This window comes from Cavia porcellus, unplaced genomic scaffold, assembly GCF_034190915.1.
Source record: "Cavia porcellus strain 051 isolate PalLab524CR breed Dunkin Hartley unplaced genomic scaffold, mCavPor4.1 scaffold_7, whole genome shotgun sequence".
NCBI classification, from domain to species: domain Eukaryota; kingdom Metazoa; phylum Chordata; class Mammalia; order Rodentia; family Caviidae; genus Cavia; species Cavia porcellus.
The window spans coordinates 52,623,246-52,644,203 of NW_026947490.1; the positions used below are offsets into that span (position 1 = coordinate 52,623,246).

Below are 20,958 nucleotides of genomic sequence, written 5' to 3' on the forward strand. Positions count from 1 at the left end.
TGCCATTGAATTTAGGGGAAATTTGTTACACAGCATCATCATGGCAATAAGCTGATTGATAGAAGATAACTCAGAGGTTAGAAAGAAAGTTACTGAAATACACAGAACTACCTTGCCACGGAGATAGATTGCCCAGACAGCTGGTTCTCTAGGAAGGAGGCAATATAGATGGCCAGCTCACTCTGTGCTATCATCCCCCTGCTGCCCCTGCCCACTGCAGGACACTCACCTGAGTCTGAGGCTGCTGGGCTCACCAGGCTAAGCAGCTCCCGCTCCTTCTCATAGTCCCCTTTGCAGAGCAGCTGCCCCTCCTTCAGGACAAACTCGTCACCCTTCTGAAGCTGCCGCTCACAGACACAACAGCAGAAGCAGCTCAGGTGGTACACGCTCTTCTGGGCCCGCATAACAAACTCATTGGGTGCGATGGCCTCAAAGCAGCCCCCACATTTGACAGCAAACAGCCTGGCAGCAGAAGAAAGAGAGAGAGAGAGAGGGAGGACAGACACTGTGAGGAAGGTCTGGCTTGTACCCAGGTCTCCCCTGGGGTCAGCAGTAAAAGGATTTCAAAGACCTGGTTCAAGGAAGCTTGGACTGGAATATACTTGACACTCAGGCAATTCACATTCGCCTGGTCACTCCAGATCAACAACAATCCAGAATGGCCTAAGGGAGACCTGAAGGTTTTTTTTTAAGTCTTTGTTTTCTTCTCTGATGATACCAAACTGCATGCAGCATCAGTGCTAAAGTAATGTATCCTAAAAATGTCTCTGGCATTCATTCATAGCATTCATTTTATCACTACCAAAATAGTTGTTTTGGTTTCTAAAGTAGTGGCACAATGGGGAAACAGAGACTCTACTGAAAACATTCTGTTTGTCCCCACATACGAGGTGATAGATTGGAAAGACCAGATGGTGTCAGAGAGAATGGCAAGGAGGGACAGAATGTCCAGAGTGAGCACAGAAAAGTCCACACCACTCCCTTCTTCACAAAGACAGACAGGAGCTGACTCAAAGTATCTACGGGAGCTGATACCAGCTTGCTCTGCTAATAAGCTCCATCCACCTCAGGAGGAATTCAGGAAAGATGAACAGTTGGAAAGTATTTTCCTTCAGAGAGGCCCATGCCCATGCTTCATGCCCGTCACATCTCAAAAGCTTATTCACACATTCACTCAGTCATTTCTTCTTCTGCTTTTTCATTCTTTCATTTTCTCATAAGTATCTGCCATGCACCCTGCAGCATACCTTAAACTATGTGTTTTAATAGGGAAGGGAGGAAAAGAAAACAGTACCCCAACAGCACTCACTACTCAGACAAGTGCATACACAATGTCTGTTGTGTGGCAGGCATTACTGTAGGCTTAGGCAGATGCAAGACAAACCTCCACCCATGGAGCTCAGGCATCTATTGGAAGAAAGAGTAAACCAAAAAATAAATAAATGGATAGCTAAATAATATCTAGCCTTAGGGGTCTGTCTTTAGGAAGTAAAATGTAAGAAGGATACAAAGCACTGTCTCATGAATACAAAATAAAATGACATAAAGCTATGGCATGTATAAGAAATTATAATATTCAATGATTTCCCAACCATAAAAATTGAACCAGTTTATGGCTTTAAGCCAATATTTGCACGCAGCATGATTATCTTGGAAGTTTCCTGGAAGAAGGGAAGAGTTATTGGGGTGGAATAAGAAGAAAGCAAAGGAGAAATTCTCAAGGAAGCATGACACTCAGATTGGCACAAGAAAAAGGGAAGTCATTCAAACATTTTGAGCAATGGAAGCCAATGCTTGGAGAAGGGAATAAGGTCACCTGCGCGAGGCCCTCGGAAACAGTCTCCTGGGACTGGGGTCAAGCTGCAGGATAGGAAGTTCATGCACTGTCTTACTTTTAAAACAAGCCTTGAGCCGCGACACCCATCTTTCCTGCCCTTGGCCATGGGGAGCACACCAGAAACACCTATGTTGGGAGACCTGCCTCTCACCCTCAGAAAGGGGGCTAAAGTTGAGAATAGTCCAAAGAGCTGGTATGGCTCTTTCTCCACTAACAAAGTATGCTAGAACCCTAAACCAAAACTCCAGGTGCTAAAGCCCTTTTGTTCTCTCCCTTCCTGCAGCTGCCCAGTGGAGTTTTTCAGTCCACCTTGAAACCTCACACCAGTGCCCAAAATATTTGTCTCTACTCTCTACTCCCTTCTCCCTTGCTGAACACCATACACAACCCAGCTCATCTCCGGACCCCAAGTTCCCAGTCACTGTTTGACAACCTGAGCAAACGAATGACCACTTTTCCAGGAGCCAGTCAAAGGCCCTTTGTCCCCAGCCCTGCTTCTCCTCCCCTTCCCCAGAAATGGACTGTTAAACAGACTCAAGGCAAACTCCCAGGAAGTCAACAAGCACTTGAGAATCTGCAGCAGCAGGTGGTAGCATCTGTGCTTGTCTGACTTCTACCCCCTTAATCTCCTCTTTCTCTTCCCCTTTTCATTTCATTCCCTACTCCAAAAATTTCCCCAGATTGGAAAGGGAGGTTTGGAGTGAATCTACAATGAAAGCCTACCATGTTGACTCAGGAGTGGCTGGAGGAAGTGGCAGAAGTTGTTTGGCCTCAGATCCTGAAGTGGCCATGATCCCTGGGGATCAGAGGCTCAAGGAGGGACAATCCTGCCCCTCTCCATCCTCTCTATCTGCTCTCCCAATCTGGGGCCAAACCAGGTCACCCTCTCCTCTGTAACCCTGTCTAAACTCAGAGCAATTCAAGGAGAAAATGCACATGCAGCCCACCACCTGGGTGCCAGATGTGTACACAGCTGTACTGGTACCACTGTGGACCCAGCTGCCGACTGCACACCTCCCACAAGTTGTTTTCTCTAAGGCTCAGACAAGCAGAGAAAAGGATTTGTTCAAAAGTCCAGGTCATAATTAAAACACAGCCTGTCTTCTCCTAACGCTCTGAATGTGTCCCCCATGGTTACTTCCCCCTCTGAATGCTAATGAGACCTCCTCTGGGTTCAGAGCCTGGCAGCCGGCAGAGCCCTGGGAAGCTGGGCAAGGCTTCCCAAATCATCAGGTTCCTAAGTGTTCTCAACATCAGAAATTCTCCTGTCTCCCAGAGCTCCTTGAATGACCCCTTAACTCCTCTTCGCATCTCATTCCCTCACCTGTAAAACTGAAGTCACATCTTCCCCTTCGAAAATCACTGGGTACACTACCTGTTTCAGAGACTAATCCTTCAGCACTATCTTTCCTCTACTGATTGCCAATCTCAGGAAGGCCCTGGAGACATTGTCCTTCAGGAACAGGCCACTCTTGTCCTTAGAGGACTCATTCTCCGGGAGCCAGCAGGCTCTAAATGAGTGATCTCGGTTGGATATACTCAGGAGATGTAAGGAGCTGAGAAAAGGCACAAAGAAGAGACCCATGCACTTAGCTTGTAAGCGACTGCATGACTTACATGGCACAGCCCAACTGTCAGGCATTTTGTTGGCGCTGCCTCTGTTTTTATGACATGGACTTTCTCTTTTTTGCCCCAAATGTGTTTCTCATCTCAAGGGTTTCCCAAGCTCCATGCTAAAAGAACCCTTCCTCCTCAGCAAGGTGACCACTCTTGGCTTTGACAGGGCACAACTTCATTTCCAGAGCAGAGAGCTGTCCCAGGGGATGGACCCAGGGGACACCAGACTCCAGGTGCCAGGCCGAGCATGCTGCTTAGACCAAGCCATGGCCTCACATTCTCCCCACCTGGGCTGACATCATCCAGCAAAGCAGACCTCACCACCCTGCCTGCATGAGGGGCTCCGGGGGAAACCAAAAAGGAAAAAGCTAAGAAGTCGTCCAGGAAAGCAACCCAAAGACTGGAGCAGGAAGACATTTACGCAAAGGCTGTTTTTACCAAGGGCCCTCAGAAAGACCACCACCTACCCAGGAGCCTCCTGTTTCTGATCTCCTGTTTCTTAATAAAAAGCACTGCCTGCAGCCAGGCTCAGGCCAGGAACTTAGAGGACAAAGAGGACCAAGTCTCCATTCCTTTTGGTTTCCGCACCTCATGCCTTTCAACCAGAGAAGCCCATGCTGCTCACACCTCAGTCAAATCTCCAGTGCTGCAGAAGGGTGTGGCCTTGTAGGGTAATTCTCCAAACAAAATCTTCTCAAGTTCAGCTCAGTATCATTCACGCATAGATATATGTAAAACAGTTAAGGTTAAGAGAAATGGTACACACAGATAGAAAGGCAGACTCTCACACATACATCATAGACACAACTAATTATATGTATAGTTTATATAATAATTATATAGACTATATAATTTTATATATTATATATGCATATATTTTATGTATGCACATATATAGATACACAGATTTTTTAAATGCCTTTTGGAAGACAGCGTTTTGCTCCTAAGGCATCTTTGAAATCCTCTACACTGGAAATCTTTTATCAGTATATGTTTGTGATACATAGAATTACATTCATCCTAGAGAACTGGTACATATACATATGAAATCTTAGTTACCTTTACTTCTCTCTCCCTTCCCGCTCCTATCTCCTCTAGCTCCAGATCTCCTTCCCATTTCCACAAAGTCTACTGCATAATTTCTTAACTCATGCTCATCCTTACACTCTGTGCTTTTATTACAGGCTTGGGAAATCCTGTAAGAAGACAAGACTATCTCAAAAAATAGATAAAGCTGAGCACAGCTGCATACACCTGTGGTGCGAGCTACCAGGGGAGGCTGAGACAGGCGGATTACAAGCCCAAGACCAGCCTGGGCAACACAGTGAGTCTTTACTTCAAAATAAAATCTTTTTAGAGGCTAGGGGCATAGCTGAATGACACAGCACTTGCTTAACATGTGTGAAGCCCTGGGTTCAACCCATAGACTGCAAAAAATAAAAAGGTAACTATAAAGGCTTGATCCTGAGAAACTACTAGGGAACAATTCTAAGGCAGTCAATAAAGAAGCACAAGACCTCAACAGCAACAGGGCAGCCTGCACTGCCCCGCCAGCAGCAGTGAGGTGGTAGTGTGCTAAGGCAGTAGGTGGCACCCAGATGGCGGTGCTTGCTGTGTGACCCTAGGAAAATCCCTCCGCCGTTATGAACATTGGCATCCTCATTGTCCCCACGTTGTATGACTACAAAGGAAAAGATGCTTGTAGAGGATGAGAATTTGTGGAGAATGGTAGTATGTGTTTTCTTCCATATTTCACTAAATGTAAAGAGACCTGTTTGATGAACTCAAACAAAGTCTCAGCACACGTCAGCTCAGCATGGCTCAGGGTGCTGCCCTTCCCCAGGACAGGGACTCTGGATCCCTTTCCATCTCTTCCCCACTTCCTCTTCAGCACTGTCCTTATGGGATAGACAAGTGGAAAGATCAAGTACTGAGCTGACAATCTCTGTTCATGGGCGGGACCAGTGGATCCTTTTATAGGGGTCCTGAGACTCCACTGCCCACACACACATAGTATGATTAAAATATACCATTAGTAATTAAAAATAAAAATTTGGGGGACAGGGTCTTGCTGTGTAATTCACACTAGCCTTGGACTCACTATATACTCCAGACTGACCTTAAACTTGTAGCAATCCTCCTGTTTCAGCCTCCCCAGTGCTGGAATGATAGGCATGGACCAGCATAAATCTTTAAATCTATCATTGTAAAAGACACGTAGCCATTAATCCCCATCAAAACATTCCCCACGTATCATTCTTGCCACTTTTTGGAGCAGCTCCAGAAGTCTTCTTTTGTAAGTGTCTTTGGTTGTGCTGTCATGGCTGCCTCAATGTCCTGAACTGATTCAAACCATTTATCTTCATTTTAGGGAAGAGCCGGAAGTCACAGGGTACCAGATCTGGTGAATAAAGTGGATGATGACATTGCAATGTTTTTCCCAGCCTGCCTGCCTTTCCACTGGGGAGGACGTGGCAGCAGCATTCACCTGTTTTGACCACACCTCCTAAAAACACTCATGAAAGAGGACCTCCAGAACTGATTCAGAAAGTGGCAAGAATGATGGAACCAGTATGTTGAAAGCAAGCAGAAGTATATTAAGGGATATTAGTGGCCATATATCTTTTTTAAAAATTGAACCTTTACTGTATATTTTGATCATACCTCATAGGTATGTGAAAGACAGAAGTTTAAAAGAAAGTTGCTCTCTTTAATTTCAAGAACCCCATAGAAAGAATTCCAGGAAGAGGTCTCTTCTAGCTAGCAATTAGGGCAGAAACAGAGTGTGGGAAGACCCTCCATGACCCAACACTGTCATGCAAGAGTCTACTCTGACTCCCAAAAGACTGGCAAAGGAGATGATTATTGCTGGAAATTCAAATGCTAGTTGACCTGGTAGGTCACTGTTTTCAAAGCACATAAAGTACAAGCTCACGAACAAGTTCTATTCTAGGGAGTTGATTGTAAGTCAGATTTATTCATAAGCCAACAAAGGGAATCTTACATAGTACACCTTTGAGAGTTCACAACTCAAATATTGTAAGTCAGGGGCTTACTGTATACAGAGAGGTGTACAGATGTCTGCTGAGAAAAAACTGAGGCAGCCCATCCACAGAGAGAGACTGAGTCATAGAAACTAACAGGAATGCAGGGGGCCATGTGGTAGATTAACTCAAGTCCAAGTTTCTAAGCCACCACTCACTGCCTCTGAGATCTTGATTGGGTTATGACAGCCTTAGTTTGCTCATCTATAAAATGGGGATAAAAGACTCTACCTCATAGCATCCCTATAAGAATTAACAGAACTAATGAATTAAGGCTGCCTAGCATAGTTCTTGGTACATGATAAATCCTCAATAAAATGATAATTATTGCAATGGTAATGATGATGATGATGATGTAGAGAAAAAAAGACTATGAAATATGAAAGATGAATCAGGGTTTTTTTTTTTAAAGATGATAGCTTATAATGACAAAGGGTAAGAGAATGATTAGGGGAAGGCAACACAAGAAAAAAAAGGATTGGAGTTGGTGACGCAGGCATGTTAGAGGCAACCTTTTGGTGCAGTGTTGGAGGCAGGTCTGACAGCATCAGAGAACCCAGAGCACCTGCCAGGCCTGAGATCCTGCCTGCTGTGTGGGCTCCGCTGAGGATTGTCACACAGCACCTCAACAGGATTCACCTGTGATAGTTAAGTTTAGGTATCACCTTCACTGGGCTGAGGGATAGCCATACAGCTGGCAATGCAAATTTCCTGGATATGTCTGGAGGGTGTTTCTGGATGAGACTGTCTATCAGTGGTAAGAGAAAAAAGAAGGACCCTCATCCAATGCAGGTGAACACCGCCCAATCAGCTCCTCAGCCTGCAGACTCTGGAACTAACACCTGTGGCCTCCAGGACCTCAGGCCTCCAGCCTCACATTAAGAGTTACACTGTCAGCTGTCCTGGCTGTCCCGCTCAAAGAGAGCATGTCACCGAACTGCCCAGCCTTCATGTTACATGAGACAACTCTACTAAAAATCCTCTATCAAATATGTAAATTTATTCTATTCGTTCTGTTTCTCTGGGTAACACTGATTCATGTACTCAACTAACAGCTCTGGCACAGTCTCCTGAAATGCTTTCCTGTCTGTGTATCAAAGTGGAAAAACCAGGACAGGAATGGAGACTTTGCTTTCTTCTCAGTATCAATGTACCTGACTTTTCACCCATGAACTGATGTCCCCATCACCCGGCCCATCATCTACTGGACACACCAGACACTACATACCCTGAAACTCCCACCTTCCCTGACCCAGCATGATGACACGCTTCCCACACACGGGCCGGAACAAATTACAGTGGCCTTGGGCAAACTCAGGGCTACGGCATCAAGGCTTCAATAGCTATAAGCATTGAGCAGGAAGAAAAAGGGAGCCCCATGATGATACTCCAGACAGCTCCTGACCCAGTGGTATGCTTGCAAAGACCAATATCTTCATTTGCCCTGAGCCAGAGCCCTGAAGACCTTAAAAGAATCTTCTCAAAGCCTCCACAGCACAAATAACTAGAAGATTGAACACTGAAATAAAGATACATGAGATTCTCATTCCAGTTTGAGCCTACTGTGGTATACTGTTTTGCCCACCAAGATAACAAGTTAAAGCCATCTTTAGTCTTGGATAGTAGACTACCACAGAGGTGCATGCGACCTTTGGTTCAGGAAATAGGAGAGGGTCTTGGAAGCTCCTTAACAAGAAGGCAGGAATCTGTGCTGAGTTTCCACCCTCTCCAGCAGGGGGCAGCATAGCAGCACTGATTAGGTGCCATGTTGACTTGGTAACTGAGGTCATCCAGGCAGAGACAGGGATTGGCCATAAGCCAAAACTGTCTGCTGGAAAATCTACTGCTGTGAGTCTGGGAGACCATGTGGCTAAACTGGAGGAGAGATGGTGAGAGAAGACTATTCAAAAGTATCGGGAACCAAAAGCATGGCTTGTAGCCTTAGAAGAAGTGACACACACAACCTTGTCAGCTGGCTCAAGGTCTCTGTCCTTGAGGCTGAGCCAACACCACCACAATAAACCACTGAGCTCATGGTCCTGGGGCGGTGGGAAAGTCTGCAGGGACAATAGAAGCGGCAGGATCTTCTACAGGAGACAGTCTCAGAGCCTCTGCCGTGGTGAGAAAATGGAAAACAATAAGTAGCTGGCGGAGCCAATGGGAATCTTCGTGTCCCTGCGGTGCCTGGGGAGGACTGCACAATGGATGAAGGAGCTGGAGAGAGCTGCTAACTGCGGTGTCTGGGAGGCAGCCTCACCAAGAAGTGCAAAGTAACATGCACAGCCCTTCACCTTTCACAAAAGTTGCTGGCTGTGAGCGGTTTACCTTGAAATGGTAGCCTAAGAACTTTTCTTGTTAAGCCTTTGAAGTCCCTAAAACCTGGATTCAAATCCCAGTTCTACTTTTCAGAATTTAAGCACGTTACAAACATTCTTAAATGTTCAGCTTCTTTATATATAAAATGAGATCATAAACATCTTATGAGATACTTCAGAGATTCAATGAGATAACACATTTGGAGCATATGACACACACTAGCTGCTCTCCATAAGTAGAAGTTATTAACTCTTCATTGAAATCAATTTAAGATATCTGCCCATATAAATATTTGTATAAGATCATTTATTTTAAGACAGCCAACTGAGCCAAAAACAACTTCTCATAGATCTCAAGGCTTTGTTCATTATTACAACATATTATGCTTCAATAAGCATCCCTTATGCTATTAGAGAAGAGACCGACAAACAAACATGAAAGGCAAATCCTTGAGAGGAAATGGAGGGTACACTTCATTGAGGCAACTATGGCTATGGTCTCTCCTAACCCATGGCAAATATTGATATTAGCTATTCATTGTTTAGCAACACCCACATGCATTGCCTACCTCTCAGCATATGTTCAGGAAGTCGGCAGCTCCATAACTGGCCAACAAGTCAACAGTTGCTATTTAGTTAATGCTGATGTTATCTGGCAAATATTCAGAACAGACCCTTTCCCCATATCATTCGAGTCGTCGGGTGACTGCTTCTCACCAAGGCTGCTACCACCGTGTGGATCTGCCCAAGACACAGGTTCCTGCCTTTATCCCCCAGCTATCAGACCCCCAAGAGATCAGTCAAACTCTTCCCTCCTCTTACAAATGGAAGGAACCAAGGCCCAGGAAGAAGAGAGGCATTGGTTCCAAAGACAGATAAGATTACTGAAAGGATCAGAGGCTGAGTCAGTGATAAGGAAGCAAAGAGGCTACCACAAGACCCAGAAAGGGACAGAAATATAGCACTTCAGGTTCTTAAATGAGTGAATACTATTTGATGAGCAGGACAGTAAGTCTTTCCTTCTTGGAGGCTTGCTTCTCCCTCCCATCCTCCTTCTTTGCCAAAACCTAGAAAGCACTCTATGAATCAGGGTGCAGGGAACAAAACTGTGTGTGGATTCCAATAACACAAGTCAAGGTGGCACGACTTAGAAAGTTTCCGTATTGTCTTAAAGACACGCAACAATAGCAAGAAACAAAACAGACACATGGAAAATATATGTTTTCTCTTTAGGGAGCTAAAGTTTTGGTTTTCTTTGAAAAAATGCATTTTCCTTTCCTTTATTCTCATTAGCCTCCTGGGATGCTCTTAAACATACCCAGGAAACAACAGAACAGAGGGAATGAGGTATTTTTAGCTGATATTCTGGGCAGAGATTCCTATTGTTCCACAATTTTTGGCTCGAATACATGGCATGTGGCCAATACAATGTATATCTTTACAAAGAATGTGTGTTCCTGGGCCGTGTGTGTGTGTGTGTGTGTGTGTGTGTGTGTGTGTGTGTGTGTGTGTAATAGGAAGGACAGGGGTATTATTGATGATTTTTTGATGGGAAAGATTCTGAGATCCCAGCAGGGGGCAACAATAAGCTCTCCATGAATCTATTTGATTTGGTCACATCACTTTTCATTCATGATTACTACTGTGCTGTACATCAAAGGAGAAAGTCAAACTGTCACAACTCAGTAACTCCGCATGGAATCAGCTGATACCAACCATACCAGCAGCACTACATTTGGAACTAGATACATGAGTTCGTTGCTAAGTCATCTGTAGCACTCTCTAGTACATAATGATATGCAAAATCTCAATAGCAGCTACTGTCTCCCTTTTCCTCACATGGTTTCTATTCTAAAGGATCTAGTCTCTTAGGAGAAATAAAATAAGAAAAATATCCAGTGACAAAGGAGTAAAAAAATCTCTCACTGTGATATAGAAGCAGCAGGGAGTTGCTGAGGAGCCTCCCTTTCTTGTGTGAGGGACCATCTCTGGGGTTATCTGAACGTGCAAAATGCCTTCAAAAGTTCAAGAGTCTCAAAGCAACATCATACAATATCTCAGCTCTGAAGAAAGGGAGAAAGGGGTGAGATTCTGTTTGCTGATCCTGTATCCTCATCCTTCAGTGATAAACTTGATGCCACAGCAGGGTGCCCCATCTCCCACCCGAAATCCAGCAGTGACTACCCCAGCTGTGACTACTACACAGAATTCAGAGTCCTACACCTCCTGTAAGCTTCCTTCCCCTGAGAGGGTGGTGTGCTCCTTCCCAGTTACACTTCCACTGCCTTGGGAGCCCCACAAGGGTTTCAGCCAAGCCTGACCCAGCACGAGTGACACAGTCCTTGTTTTTGATGTTTTAAATTTTATTCCTATTTTTAAAAACTTTTTCTTCTTCAATTCTCTCCACACCCATTCATTTTAGCTCTCTCCTTTCCTGATAAAAACTGGCCATGATCAGGAAGATGAAAACTCTCAAATGTTCAAAAGGATGTGAAGAAATTAGCACCCCTGAGCATGGTCAGTGGGAATGTGGAATACTGTATGAAGGGTCCTCAAGAAAACAAACATAGAACTATCATATAATCCTGCAATTGACTTTTGGACATATACCCAACAGAACTGGCAGCAAGGACTCAGAGAGATGATTGCACATTCATGTTCAGAGCAACATTAGTCATAAGAGCCAAAAAGATGAACACAGATCAAAGTCCATCATAGACAGATAAAGGAAATGTGGTATGTATGTGCAATGGGATAGTATTCTACCTTAAAACATGACACTGGGTGTGGTAATGCACACCTGAAATTCCTGCACTCAAGGAGGCTGAAGCAGGAGGATCACAAGTCTTAGTTCCACATAGTCAACTTAGCAAGACACTGTTTCAAAACCTTTAAAACTGTTTAAATGGCTGGGGATGTAGTTCAGAGGTAGAGTGCCCTGAGTTCAAACTCCTATTACTGAAAAAAATAAAGAGAGAGGGGAGGAGAAGAGAGGAGGGGAGAAAAGGGGAGGGGAGGGGAGGGGAGGGGAGAGAAAAAAAAGAAAAAAGTTCTGACTCAGGCTGCAGTATGACAAGGCTACTGTGCTGAATGACATAAGCCAGTCCTGACAGGCAAACACTGTATGATTTCACTTACATATGGTACCTAGAGAAGTCAAATTCATAAAAGTAGAATAGCTGTCACTGGGCCTAGAAGATGGGAACACAGTGTTAATGTGCAGTTTTTATCATCTGCTGTCTTAGTTTTGCAACATAAAAACTGGAGTAAATGGGGATGATTGTAGCCTGGGAATGTACTCCATGAGTTGTGCACTTAATAATGATGCAAATAGTAAATTTTACATGTATCCTGCTATAATTTAAAAACAAGTAAAAGTTAGATTCTCAAAATCATTGATGCACAATGATCTATATTTATACTCTACTTTCAGGAGAAACCCCCACCTGCCCAGCCTCTCTTGCAGCTATCATGCTGGGTGTGGTGGAGGGAGAGGGAGATTTGGGGAAACTTGTCCTCTCGTGATAGAAGTAGACATCCTCAGTTGACACATATATTCACCGATTCTCTGTTCTCTGCCCAGAGGAAGCACAGCCATATTGGCACTAAGAAGTTGAAAGCAAGCTGTTAAGGATGCAGAGCAAAAAAAGAGAAGCCTGAGTCTAAAAACTTCCTTGAACAGTCCCACCACCTTAAACTTCCTATTTCTTGACTCCCTTTTAATCCGAAAAATAAAACTGTCTCTGATTATCCCACTGCAGTCAGAATAAAGTGACGATGGCCAGGACCCTGGCTGGCTACCCGTTCCAATATCTGTCTAGTGTGTCCTGCAGGCTTATCTGGGGCCAACTCTTCCACAGGGGCACTAGCTTTTATTACTTTATGCCTACTTAGAAATTATCATATATCCTTCCTCTTTGCATGTTTTTCATATATTTTTATATGTCCCATTTTAGACAAGTAATACTGCTTCTCCTGAGCTGTTTCCTTTACTACTGACTTCCTCATTTATCTGACAGCCTTTATACAAAAACTTTCTTGAGAAATTACTTTTATTTGCTACCTCCAGTTCCTCTCTTTCAAGGTCAACCAACCAAGCCCTTGTCCCAGCCTCTGTAGCAAAGCTGTACCATGATAGACACCACGACCTCCATGTAGCTCAGTACTTCTCATGCTGAGTCGATCACCAGGAAGTGACATCACCCACCCTTATCCCCCAGGGCCCCCTTATTCTTGGTTTTCCTCCTATCTAATTGATCACTTTCTCTGGCTCATCTTTTCTAGTTCCTCCTCATCTGTATGACCTTAAAATATTTACTTCTGGTCTCTAGCCAAACTCATTTCCTTGGTAACCTTATCCAATATCATTACTTTATGTATCTCATATATTCTGTATTACTTTCACAATCCTAACTCTACCCCAGCTCATTCTCCTACATCTAACTTGTATATCCAGCTATCCAATATTTTCACTTGGATTTCTTTTGTTGTAATTATTGTTAATTGTACCTCTTTATAGGGTACAGAATAATTATTTGATATATCTATAGAATATAATGATCAATCAGGGTAGTCAGAATTTGCAACATCTTAAACATTTAAAGAAATAAAATTGCACACATTTATAGGTACTGTGTGATACTTCATAATCTCAAACTTAATAAAACTAAAGCTAAAATACCTGATTCTGCCCCACCCCTACACCCCGCCATCATCTACCTTGGCTTAAACCTGTTCCAACCACAGTCTCCTGTTCTGTCAGTAGCGGGCACCCGTGTCTCTCCTATTGCTCAAGACAAACATCTCAGATCGCTCTTGACTCCTCTCTCCCATACATCTTGTATCCAAATGGTTCTCAAACCATTTCTGCTCCACCTTCAGAGCAGAACAGCATCTGCCCTTCCTTGCTATCCCTCTGCTCCCACTGCAGGCCATGCCTCCACCACACCTCCCCTGGGTTACCCCAACAGCCTCCTCAGTGGTCCACCTGCCCCCTCTTGTCACCAGCTATGTTGATTTTCCACACAGTAGCCAAGGAGATATTCTAAGAACTAAACCAAAGCATATTACCTGCCCAAAACTCATTTCCATTTCACAGATGAGAAAATAAAGATGTGATGAAGTTTTAAGTAATTTTCTCAACTTTCCTCAGCGGGAGGGTCCATGAAGTCTGCCATTATTTCACTCTCTAGTTCAGCTCTAAAGGTTCAGCCCTAGCCACATGGTAGAACAGTCCTTTGTAAATTGAAAGCCTCTGTGTCACAATGGAATACTATCACCATTAGCGAGCCAAGGCCTGGAAAGGTAGAGCTGAATTAGTGAGGTTATCAACTATATTGAAATATTTTAGCCAGGAAGGAGAGGTGAATAATTGTTCTCTACTCCTCAAAACAATCTACAGACTGAGATCAATGGTTCAGGACAGCACCAGGCTTAGTACTCAGGCTGAAACAAGCAAATGGGGACTGATCAAAAATGGGAAAACCAAGCAGCCTAGTGCCAGCCAGTACACCACTGTCACCAAACCACTATTCTCATGTGCCAGTCTGCAATATAATTTTCATCTTGGGTGCCTTGTGCATGACTCTGCTGTCACCTTGGCTCCACCTGGAGGACCAGAGAACAGGGACAGACATGAGGAGCCACAAAAATCTCTATGAAACACAGTGACAAATTATGGTTACAGACAGGAGTACAGATCTGTGCATGCTCACTTGTTCATGTGTATGCAAACGTAACACACACACACACACACACAGATGGGGGAGCAGTTGTTTTAGGAATGTCCATCAACAAAAAGTTTGGCAGAAAATTTTTATAACAACCTCTCCTAACCATGGAAATAAACAATGACAATCTAGGGCAGTACAACCGAAAACTCTAAAAGGTTCACCATCACTGACTGGGGTGTCCCAAATCACAGGAAGTCTTGAAGAAAGCAGGAGCATTCAAGGATGTCTATACTCTGCTTAGGTCTATGAACCCCCTAAAGTCTAAAAGATGTGACCAGAGAGAGGGAGCTGAGAAAGGAAAGGGAGCCCCAGGAGTCTACCCTTCCTCTGCTTCTCAAAGACCTTCAGATTCTCGCTACAATTTGAAGTACAATAGGAAGTTGAAGGCCTGCTTTCTAAGTCAAAGTGAAAGGCAGAGGCCAGATGCCAGGAAGAACAACTGCTGTCTTTCCTCAGTGTTTGGCAGACTATCTACAACCAGGCACAGAAGCAGAGCCTGCTCCCTTTTGGCAAAGAGGCAGAGGGGCCATCATGCAGCTGCTTCTTGAAGACCTGCAGACCTGGCCTCCATCACTGTGCAAAACAAGCCATGCACACTGTGCCCACCTCCATCCCGACTCTGCCAACGTGAGCACTGGAAAAAAGCTGGCCCTGGTTATCGTCACTGAAATATCTGCCACAACTGAGGCCTTCAGAGAGGTAAGTACCTTACCTCCATGAAGAAAAATATTCTTTCCCAGATGGTAGTTACAGTACAGAAAGAGAAAAAGGTGGACAAATACCATAATGTGTCTTTGCCATCTAGAAGGCATGACTAGTGAATGAATGACACATCAAGGGGGAAATTAGGACTTTTGTAGCATCTTTAGCAAAGTGACGCCAGCATCCTGGTAACTGAGTGAATTACTGACGAAGAAAGTGGGAAACTCAAAGTACAGGTCACTTAAGGGAAGGGTTTTATTCAAACTTATAACAAATATTAGTGGGTGCCAAAGATTCTGGCTGTGATAATCAAGGCAATATATCGGCTTCTAGGAATGGAAGAGTGAACAAACCAGGCAAAAATCGCTGCCTTTGCAATTTCTATTTGGCTGGTTGAAAACAAACAGGTACCAAATAAAATGCCAGATGAGTGCTGTGGTCTTGGAAGGGATAATGAAGATGGGAAGGGCCAGGAGTGGAGACTTCCGAGTTCCACTTGAAGAGCTGATACCTGGGCAAAGACCTCAGGAGCTGGTGAGGACTGCATCTCATCACCTCTGTCAGCGGAGCACCCTGGGCAAAGCACAGCAGCAGGTACAAATCACCAAGCCTGGACACAAGCAGCGTGTCATGGGAAAGCCACCAAGTCCAGTGTGGCTGCGAGGACCAGAAGGGGGAGCAGGGGAGAGAGGTGAGGTCAGACAAGCCCTGAGGGAAAGACTGGGCAGCCAGTGAAGACCTCGTAGAGAGCAGTGAGAACTCTGGCTTTTCCTCCAAAAGCTGGTGGCAGCAATTTGCAGAGGAATGACAAGTTAGACAAAGTATTTTTTTCTTTCTAATTGAGTGAGGTCAAAGTCACATACCATTATTTCAAAGGGGAAAATTCAGTAGTGTTTAGTGTGCTTACAATGTTGTCTAACTACAGCCTGTGTCTAATTTAAAAATATTCCCATCACTCCAAAATGAAACTCTGTGCCCAGGCCCTTTTCCCCTTGCTTCTGTTGTCATCTAACATGAACAGCCATCAATCTGTATTCCATTTACACATGTTATGTACATGTCATACAATTATAATCATGTAATATATGTCCTTTTGTGTGTAGCTTTTTCTTTTTCTTCTTACAGCACTGAGAATTAAATTCAGGGCCTTAACACTGACACATGCACAGTGCTTTTCTGTCTTTTCTTTATTTTGAGACAAGGATCCCTAAGATGAGCTTGAACTTGCAGTCCTCCTGCCTCAGCCTTCTAGAGTGCAGGCATTACAAATGTGCTCCACCAGGCACAGCTTACATCTAGTTCCTTTAAGTAGAATGTCTTCTGGCTTCTCTGCACTCATTAGAATGTATCTAGGTGCATACATTCAGTCTCATGCATCAGTATTCCAAGCTTTTTATGAATGAATAATATTCCATTGTATGATATGTCATATTTTGTTAACCCATTGAAGAACACTTGGGCTATTCCTCTCATTTTGTTGCTGTGAATAGTGCAATGAACATGTTTGTATGTACTTATCTGAGTACCTGTTCACAAGTATTAAGTATTATAGTATTAAATTTTAATGCCCCCATTACTATCGCCATTTTGAAAAATCTGTGGAAAGGACAAGGAGAAAGAAAGAAAGCCAGTTAGGAGGTTATTGAACCATTCCAGGTAAAAGGTGACAGAGACTACGAGACTAGGGAAACAGGAGAAATGAACACATGGCATCACTTGTTGCCAATCAATCAAGGAAAGTGAGGACAGAGGACTGAGACCTGGACTCAGCAACAGAGAGGCCAGCATGGTGTCTCGGCTGGGAAAGGACCTCATGGGGTGGGAGGATGTGCAGAAGTACACAGCTCGGCCAAAGACAGAAGTGAGGTGAGACAGGAAGAGAATCTAAGGTCCAAGGACTGGAGAAATTTTAGAATGTTTGCTGATGTCATAGAAATGAGTCAGTTTAAGAGAAATGTTCAGGATGGAAAAGAGAGTTGGACAGTAACAATGAAGTGACAGATACCAGTAACCCATAAAGGGCAGGGAGAGAACACAGAGAGAATGCCAGCCTTCCTTTGAGCAGATCAAACCTGCCCTCTGTAGTGAGTGAAATTCTTGGGAACTCAGCTTGGCAGGAGCAGAGTCTGAACCACTTTGGGTTCTTTGGTCTAGTAACAAAGGGAAACAAACTTGTGTCAAAATATCGCACAAATCGAAGTACTATTTATTACCTGACTGTGTAATATACCAGATAATGTGGCTGCACCCCAGGTTTCCTCCACATGCTACTCACACTGATCTTGGACTAAGGTTAATTCACAATCATGAATCAGGAAACAGATGGCTCAGGAGTGAGCAGAGTGACTGGGTAAACTAAGCCTGTGCTCTGGACAATCCACAGGTACCGAGCCCTCGGGAATGCTGCTGAGAGATGATGCTACCCTGGTGGGACTGCTAACACATATTCCCACATCTACCTAGTGTGTGCAAACAGCAACTAAGGGGAAAGTATGCTAACATGTCTTTTTATAAGACATTTACTCATGGGGCAATGCTGGTATTATAGAAAGAGCACCAAGAGGTTCTGGTTTGAGCTCCTACTCTACCACGTCAGCTGTCTGTCGGAAGTCATGTTAGTTAACCTCTCTAAGTCTGAATCTCTTCAACAGTAAAATAGGATTAGTGACACCCATACCACCAGTTATCAGCAGCAAGTGAGGAACTAAAATGAAAGACAGTTGGCAAAAGAGTTCATAGCTACTTAGATAATCAGATTTTAGCATCCAGATGTGCTTCACATTATGAAAAATTTTGAGTTACTGCAGAGACCTCAGGAAAGGTTACATGAGAATCCCAAGAGTAGAGTTATACTTTCTATGTAGCAAAAGCTAAGGAAAAGGATATAGAGAAACCTCCCAGCAGTCAAGCATGTGGCCTGTATAAGGGTCTAGAATTGAACTTGTAATCCAAGCACTCTGGGAGGCTGAGGCAGGCAGATTATAAATTGGAGCCCAGCCTGAGCAACTTAGGAAGACCCTATCTAAAATTAGGACTGTGACTATCACTAAGTGTGAAGGCCCAGAGTTCAATCCCCAGAAATGAAAAAGAAAACAACCAAAAAGAGTCTAGATTCATGAGCCCATCCTTGGGAAAACCCCAAAGACTGGCCCAGAGCTACCCAGAGGTAGATTTGCTGCTCTGTGACTTACTTCCATCTTGCCAGCACACTTCAGTTCCTTGCAGGCTCTGAGGCAAAAGGGAGTGAGGTAATGAATGAATCTAGACCTTCTATTTGGAGATTGCTTTCCAAGGGTGATATTTGCCCCAGTGCTAAGGACAGTACTATTCAGAGAGTCCTGCTGAGAACCATCTTCCTACAGGTCAGAGTCCAGTAAACTAATAACATATCTGTAGGAACTGTCCCTGCACCAGAGGAGTTACTGCAACATCTCTCTGGTGACCCACTAAATCACTGCTGTCCAACAAACTTTGCTGCAGTGAAGGACATGTCCTCAATGGGTGCTATTCAACATGATAGCCCCAAGCCAAGTATTCACACGCCTGGAGAAAGAGCGCTGAGATGCTCAAAGCAGAAGAACTAGGAGCGTCAAGACTCAAAAGCAGGCTTATAGACAGTATCAAGTTGCCACAGCTACCTGGCATTGCTCTGTCCTCTCCACCAATCTAAACTCTCCCCAGCCCTCAAGAATCAGCTCAAGCCTCATAACTCCTACAAGACCACCTGTACCCATCCAGATCTCCAAATAACCAGGGCTACAGAAACTCAAAGGATACTGGAGAAACTTCCTGTTGGGACAATCAAAGAAATGCTCTCCAAGGAGATAAGCCAGGTGGACTGATACCTGCTTCACACAGTGGAGTGCCAGGAGATAAAACAGGAAATCTCGCTTCCTGCCAGATGTGAGACTGTTCTGAGCAAGAAGCTGACTTTAACCTTTATTATACAGGAAATGCAGAGTCTTGACACCTTTTTGAGCAGAGAGTTAACGTGAGGAAAGAGAAGTATTGAAAGAATGCCATGAGGGCCAGCGCAGGGGTCAGACGTGAAGGGAGGCTGAAAAACTCTGCATCCTGTGATCTCACATCCCACCACCTTACACTTTCCAGGCATGACTTTTCCCCTTCTGCAGCTTTCAGCGCCTGAGCACAATCCCTGACAAGAAAGCAGCACCAGAACAGACATCGCTAGCCACCATTTCCACCCTACTCAGGACTCTGACTTCGTCGGCAGCAATGTGGTCCCATCTCGCGGATGAATCCTGATTTATCTGAGCCAGTCAGGCCTATCTCTTCGTGAGTGGCTAGCTTTGTGGGAGGCGCATGGCCCCATTACAGCTATAAGGATATAAGGGAAAGATTGCAGGTGAGGATTTAGACATACTTTCCTCTTTGAGTAAGCAGTGAACAAGGAAGAAAGCTGCAACTCTTGCCCTTCCCATTTTGAGCCCTGTGTATGAGGAGAGGAAGCCCCCCGGGGACAGGCCAGGTGATGAAATCACACTTGGGGCTAGGAGGTGAGAATTGGAAGGGAAGCGGGATGACTGATGATTCGGCTGTATTGCCAAACCAGCAGAGATCCACATGCTTCCGGACTTCACACAGAGTCCCACACTCTGGACCTTCATAAGGACAGCTCTTCTGTGTTCATTACTTCTGTTGTCAGCCAGGTCACTGGGGATTTGGTCCCAGTTCTGACCTGTGATTCCTGCTGATATGGTCCATCAAGGCAGATGATCCTGTCCAGCACCCTCAGTAGAAGGTGCAGTTTTATCAAGAGCATAGGAGCTAGACAATGGCCAAAACTGAGGAGGAATAGTCACTAAAACCAGAAGCAGCCAATCTCTGCTATTAAAATCTCTGCTCTCTTGCTGCTAGGCAGGTAAAAGCATCTGATGGGAAGAGGTTGTGCCGGGCCAGCAGGAGGGCTCAGAGCCCCATCTGAGTCATCCACAACCATTCAGCTCACCAAGAGCCTCAGTGCTCCAGAGTGGAAAGATTCCTCCCACCAGCTAGGCGCAGGGCGTGACAAGCAGGGTGCATTCCCTGCCAGATCCTCACTGCCTATCATGCTTTATGGACACAAAAACAAATTCCACCATATGTTAAAGTTAATTGCAAACAGTTGTTGCTGAAGAGAGCTCCATTTTTCAAGAGCCCGCAGAGATCTGGTTACACCGGTGGCTGAAGCATCAACCACCCTCATTCACTCATTGAAACCAGCAGGGCCAACACGAGGGTGGCAACCAAATTGCACTCCTTCATTGCTCCTTACCCACCTATGCCCTCCAGTCTGTCTCTACTCCTGCTGGACTCAATCAAGTGCACAGTCCAGGTGCAAGGCCTCCCCTAACACAAGCAGAGGGACCGCTATGGGGAAGTCGGGAGGATGGGCCAGTGGGCAGCCAAAGATGATGGCAGGAGAGGGTGAAGGATGAGGGTGGACTGGGGATTCAGCTGGCTGTGTTCCACTGTTCTGTGAGGCCTGAAATAAGAGGTCCAGGGAAAGTCAGCGGCTCCAAGGGAACCAGAGCAGTCAGGCTAGCTTGCTAGAGGTCTGCATGGGGTCTGCAATTGATAGTTATTGATGATGTGGTTTAAGAAGAGACCGGTGAGGGTAAATCTGTGGTTGACAAGGCCCTCAGCTTAGAATGCAGCCCAGGGAAGTCCCCAAACCATGTGGACAGCAGAAAAAAAGGCAGGACTTAGAT

General features: G+C 44.7%; 1 protein-coding gene across 1 annotated transcript in view; it reads right to left on the reverse strand.

The window, feature by feature from the left end:
* Lmx1a (LIM homeobox transcription factor 1 alpha) overlaps window positions 1-20,958 on the reverse strand; it is a 143,156-nt gene that overhangs the window by 41,533 nt on the left and 80,665 nt on the right. The window contains exon 3 of the mRNA XM_023564630.2: window positions 230-462. Coding sequence (XP_023420398.1) covers window positions 230-462 — 233 coding nt within the window. The remainder of the gene's footprint in view (window positions 1-229; window positions 463-20,958) is intronic.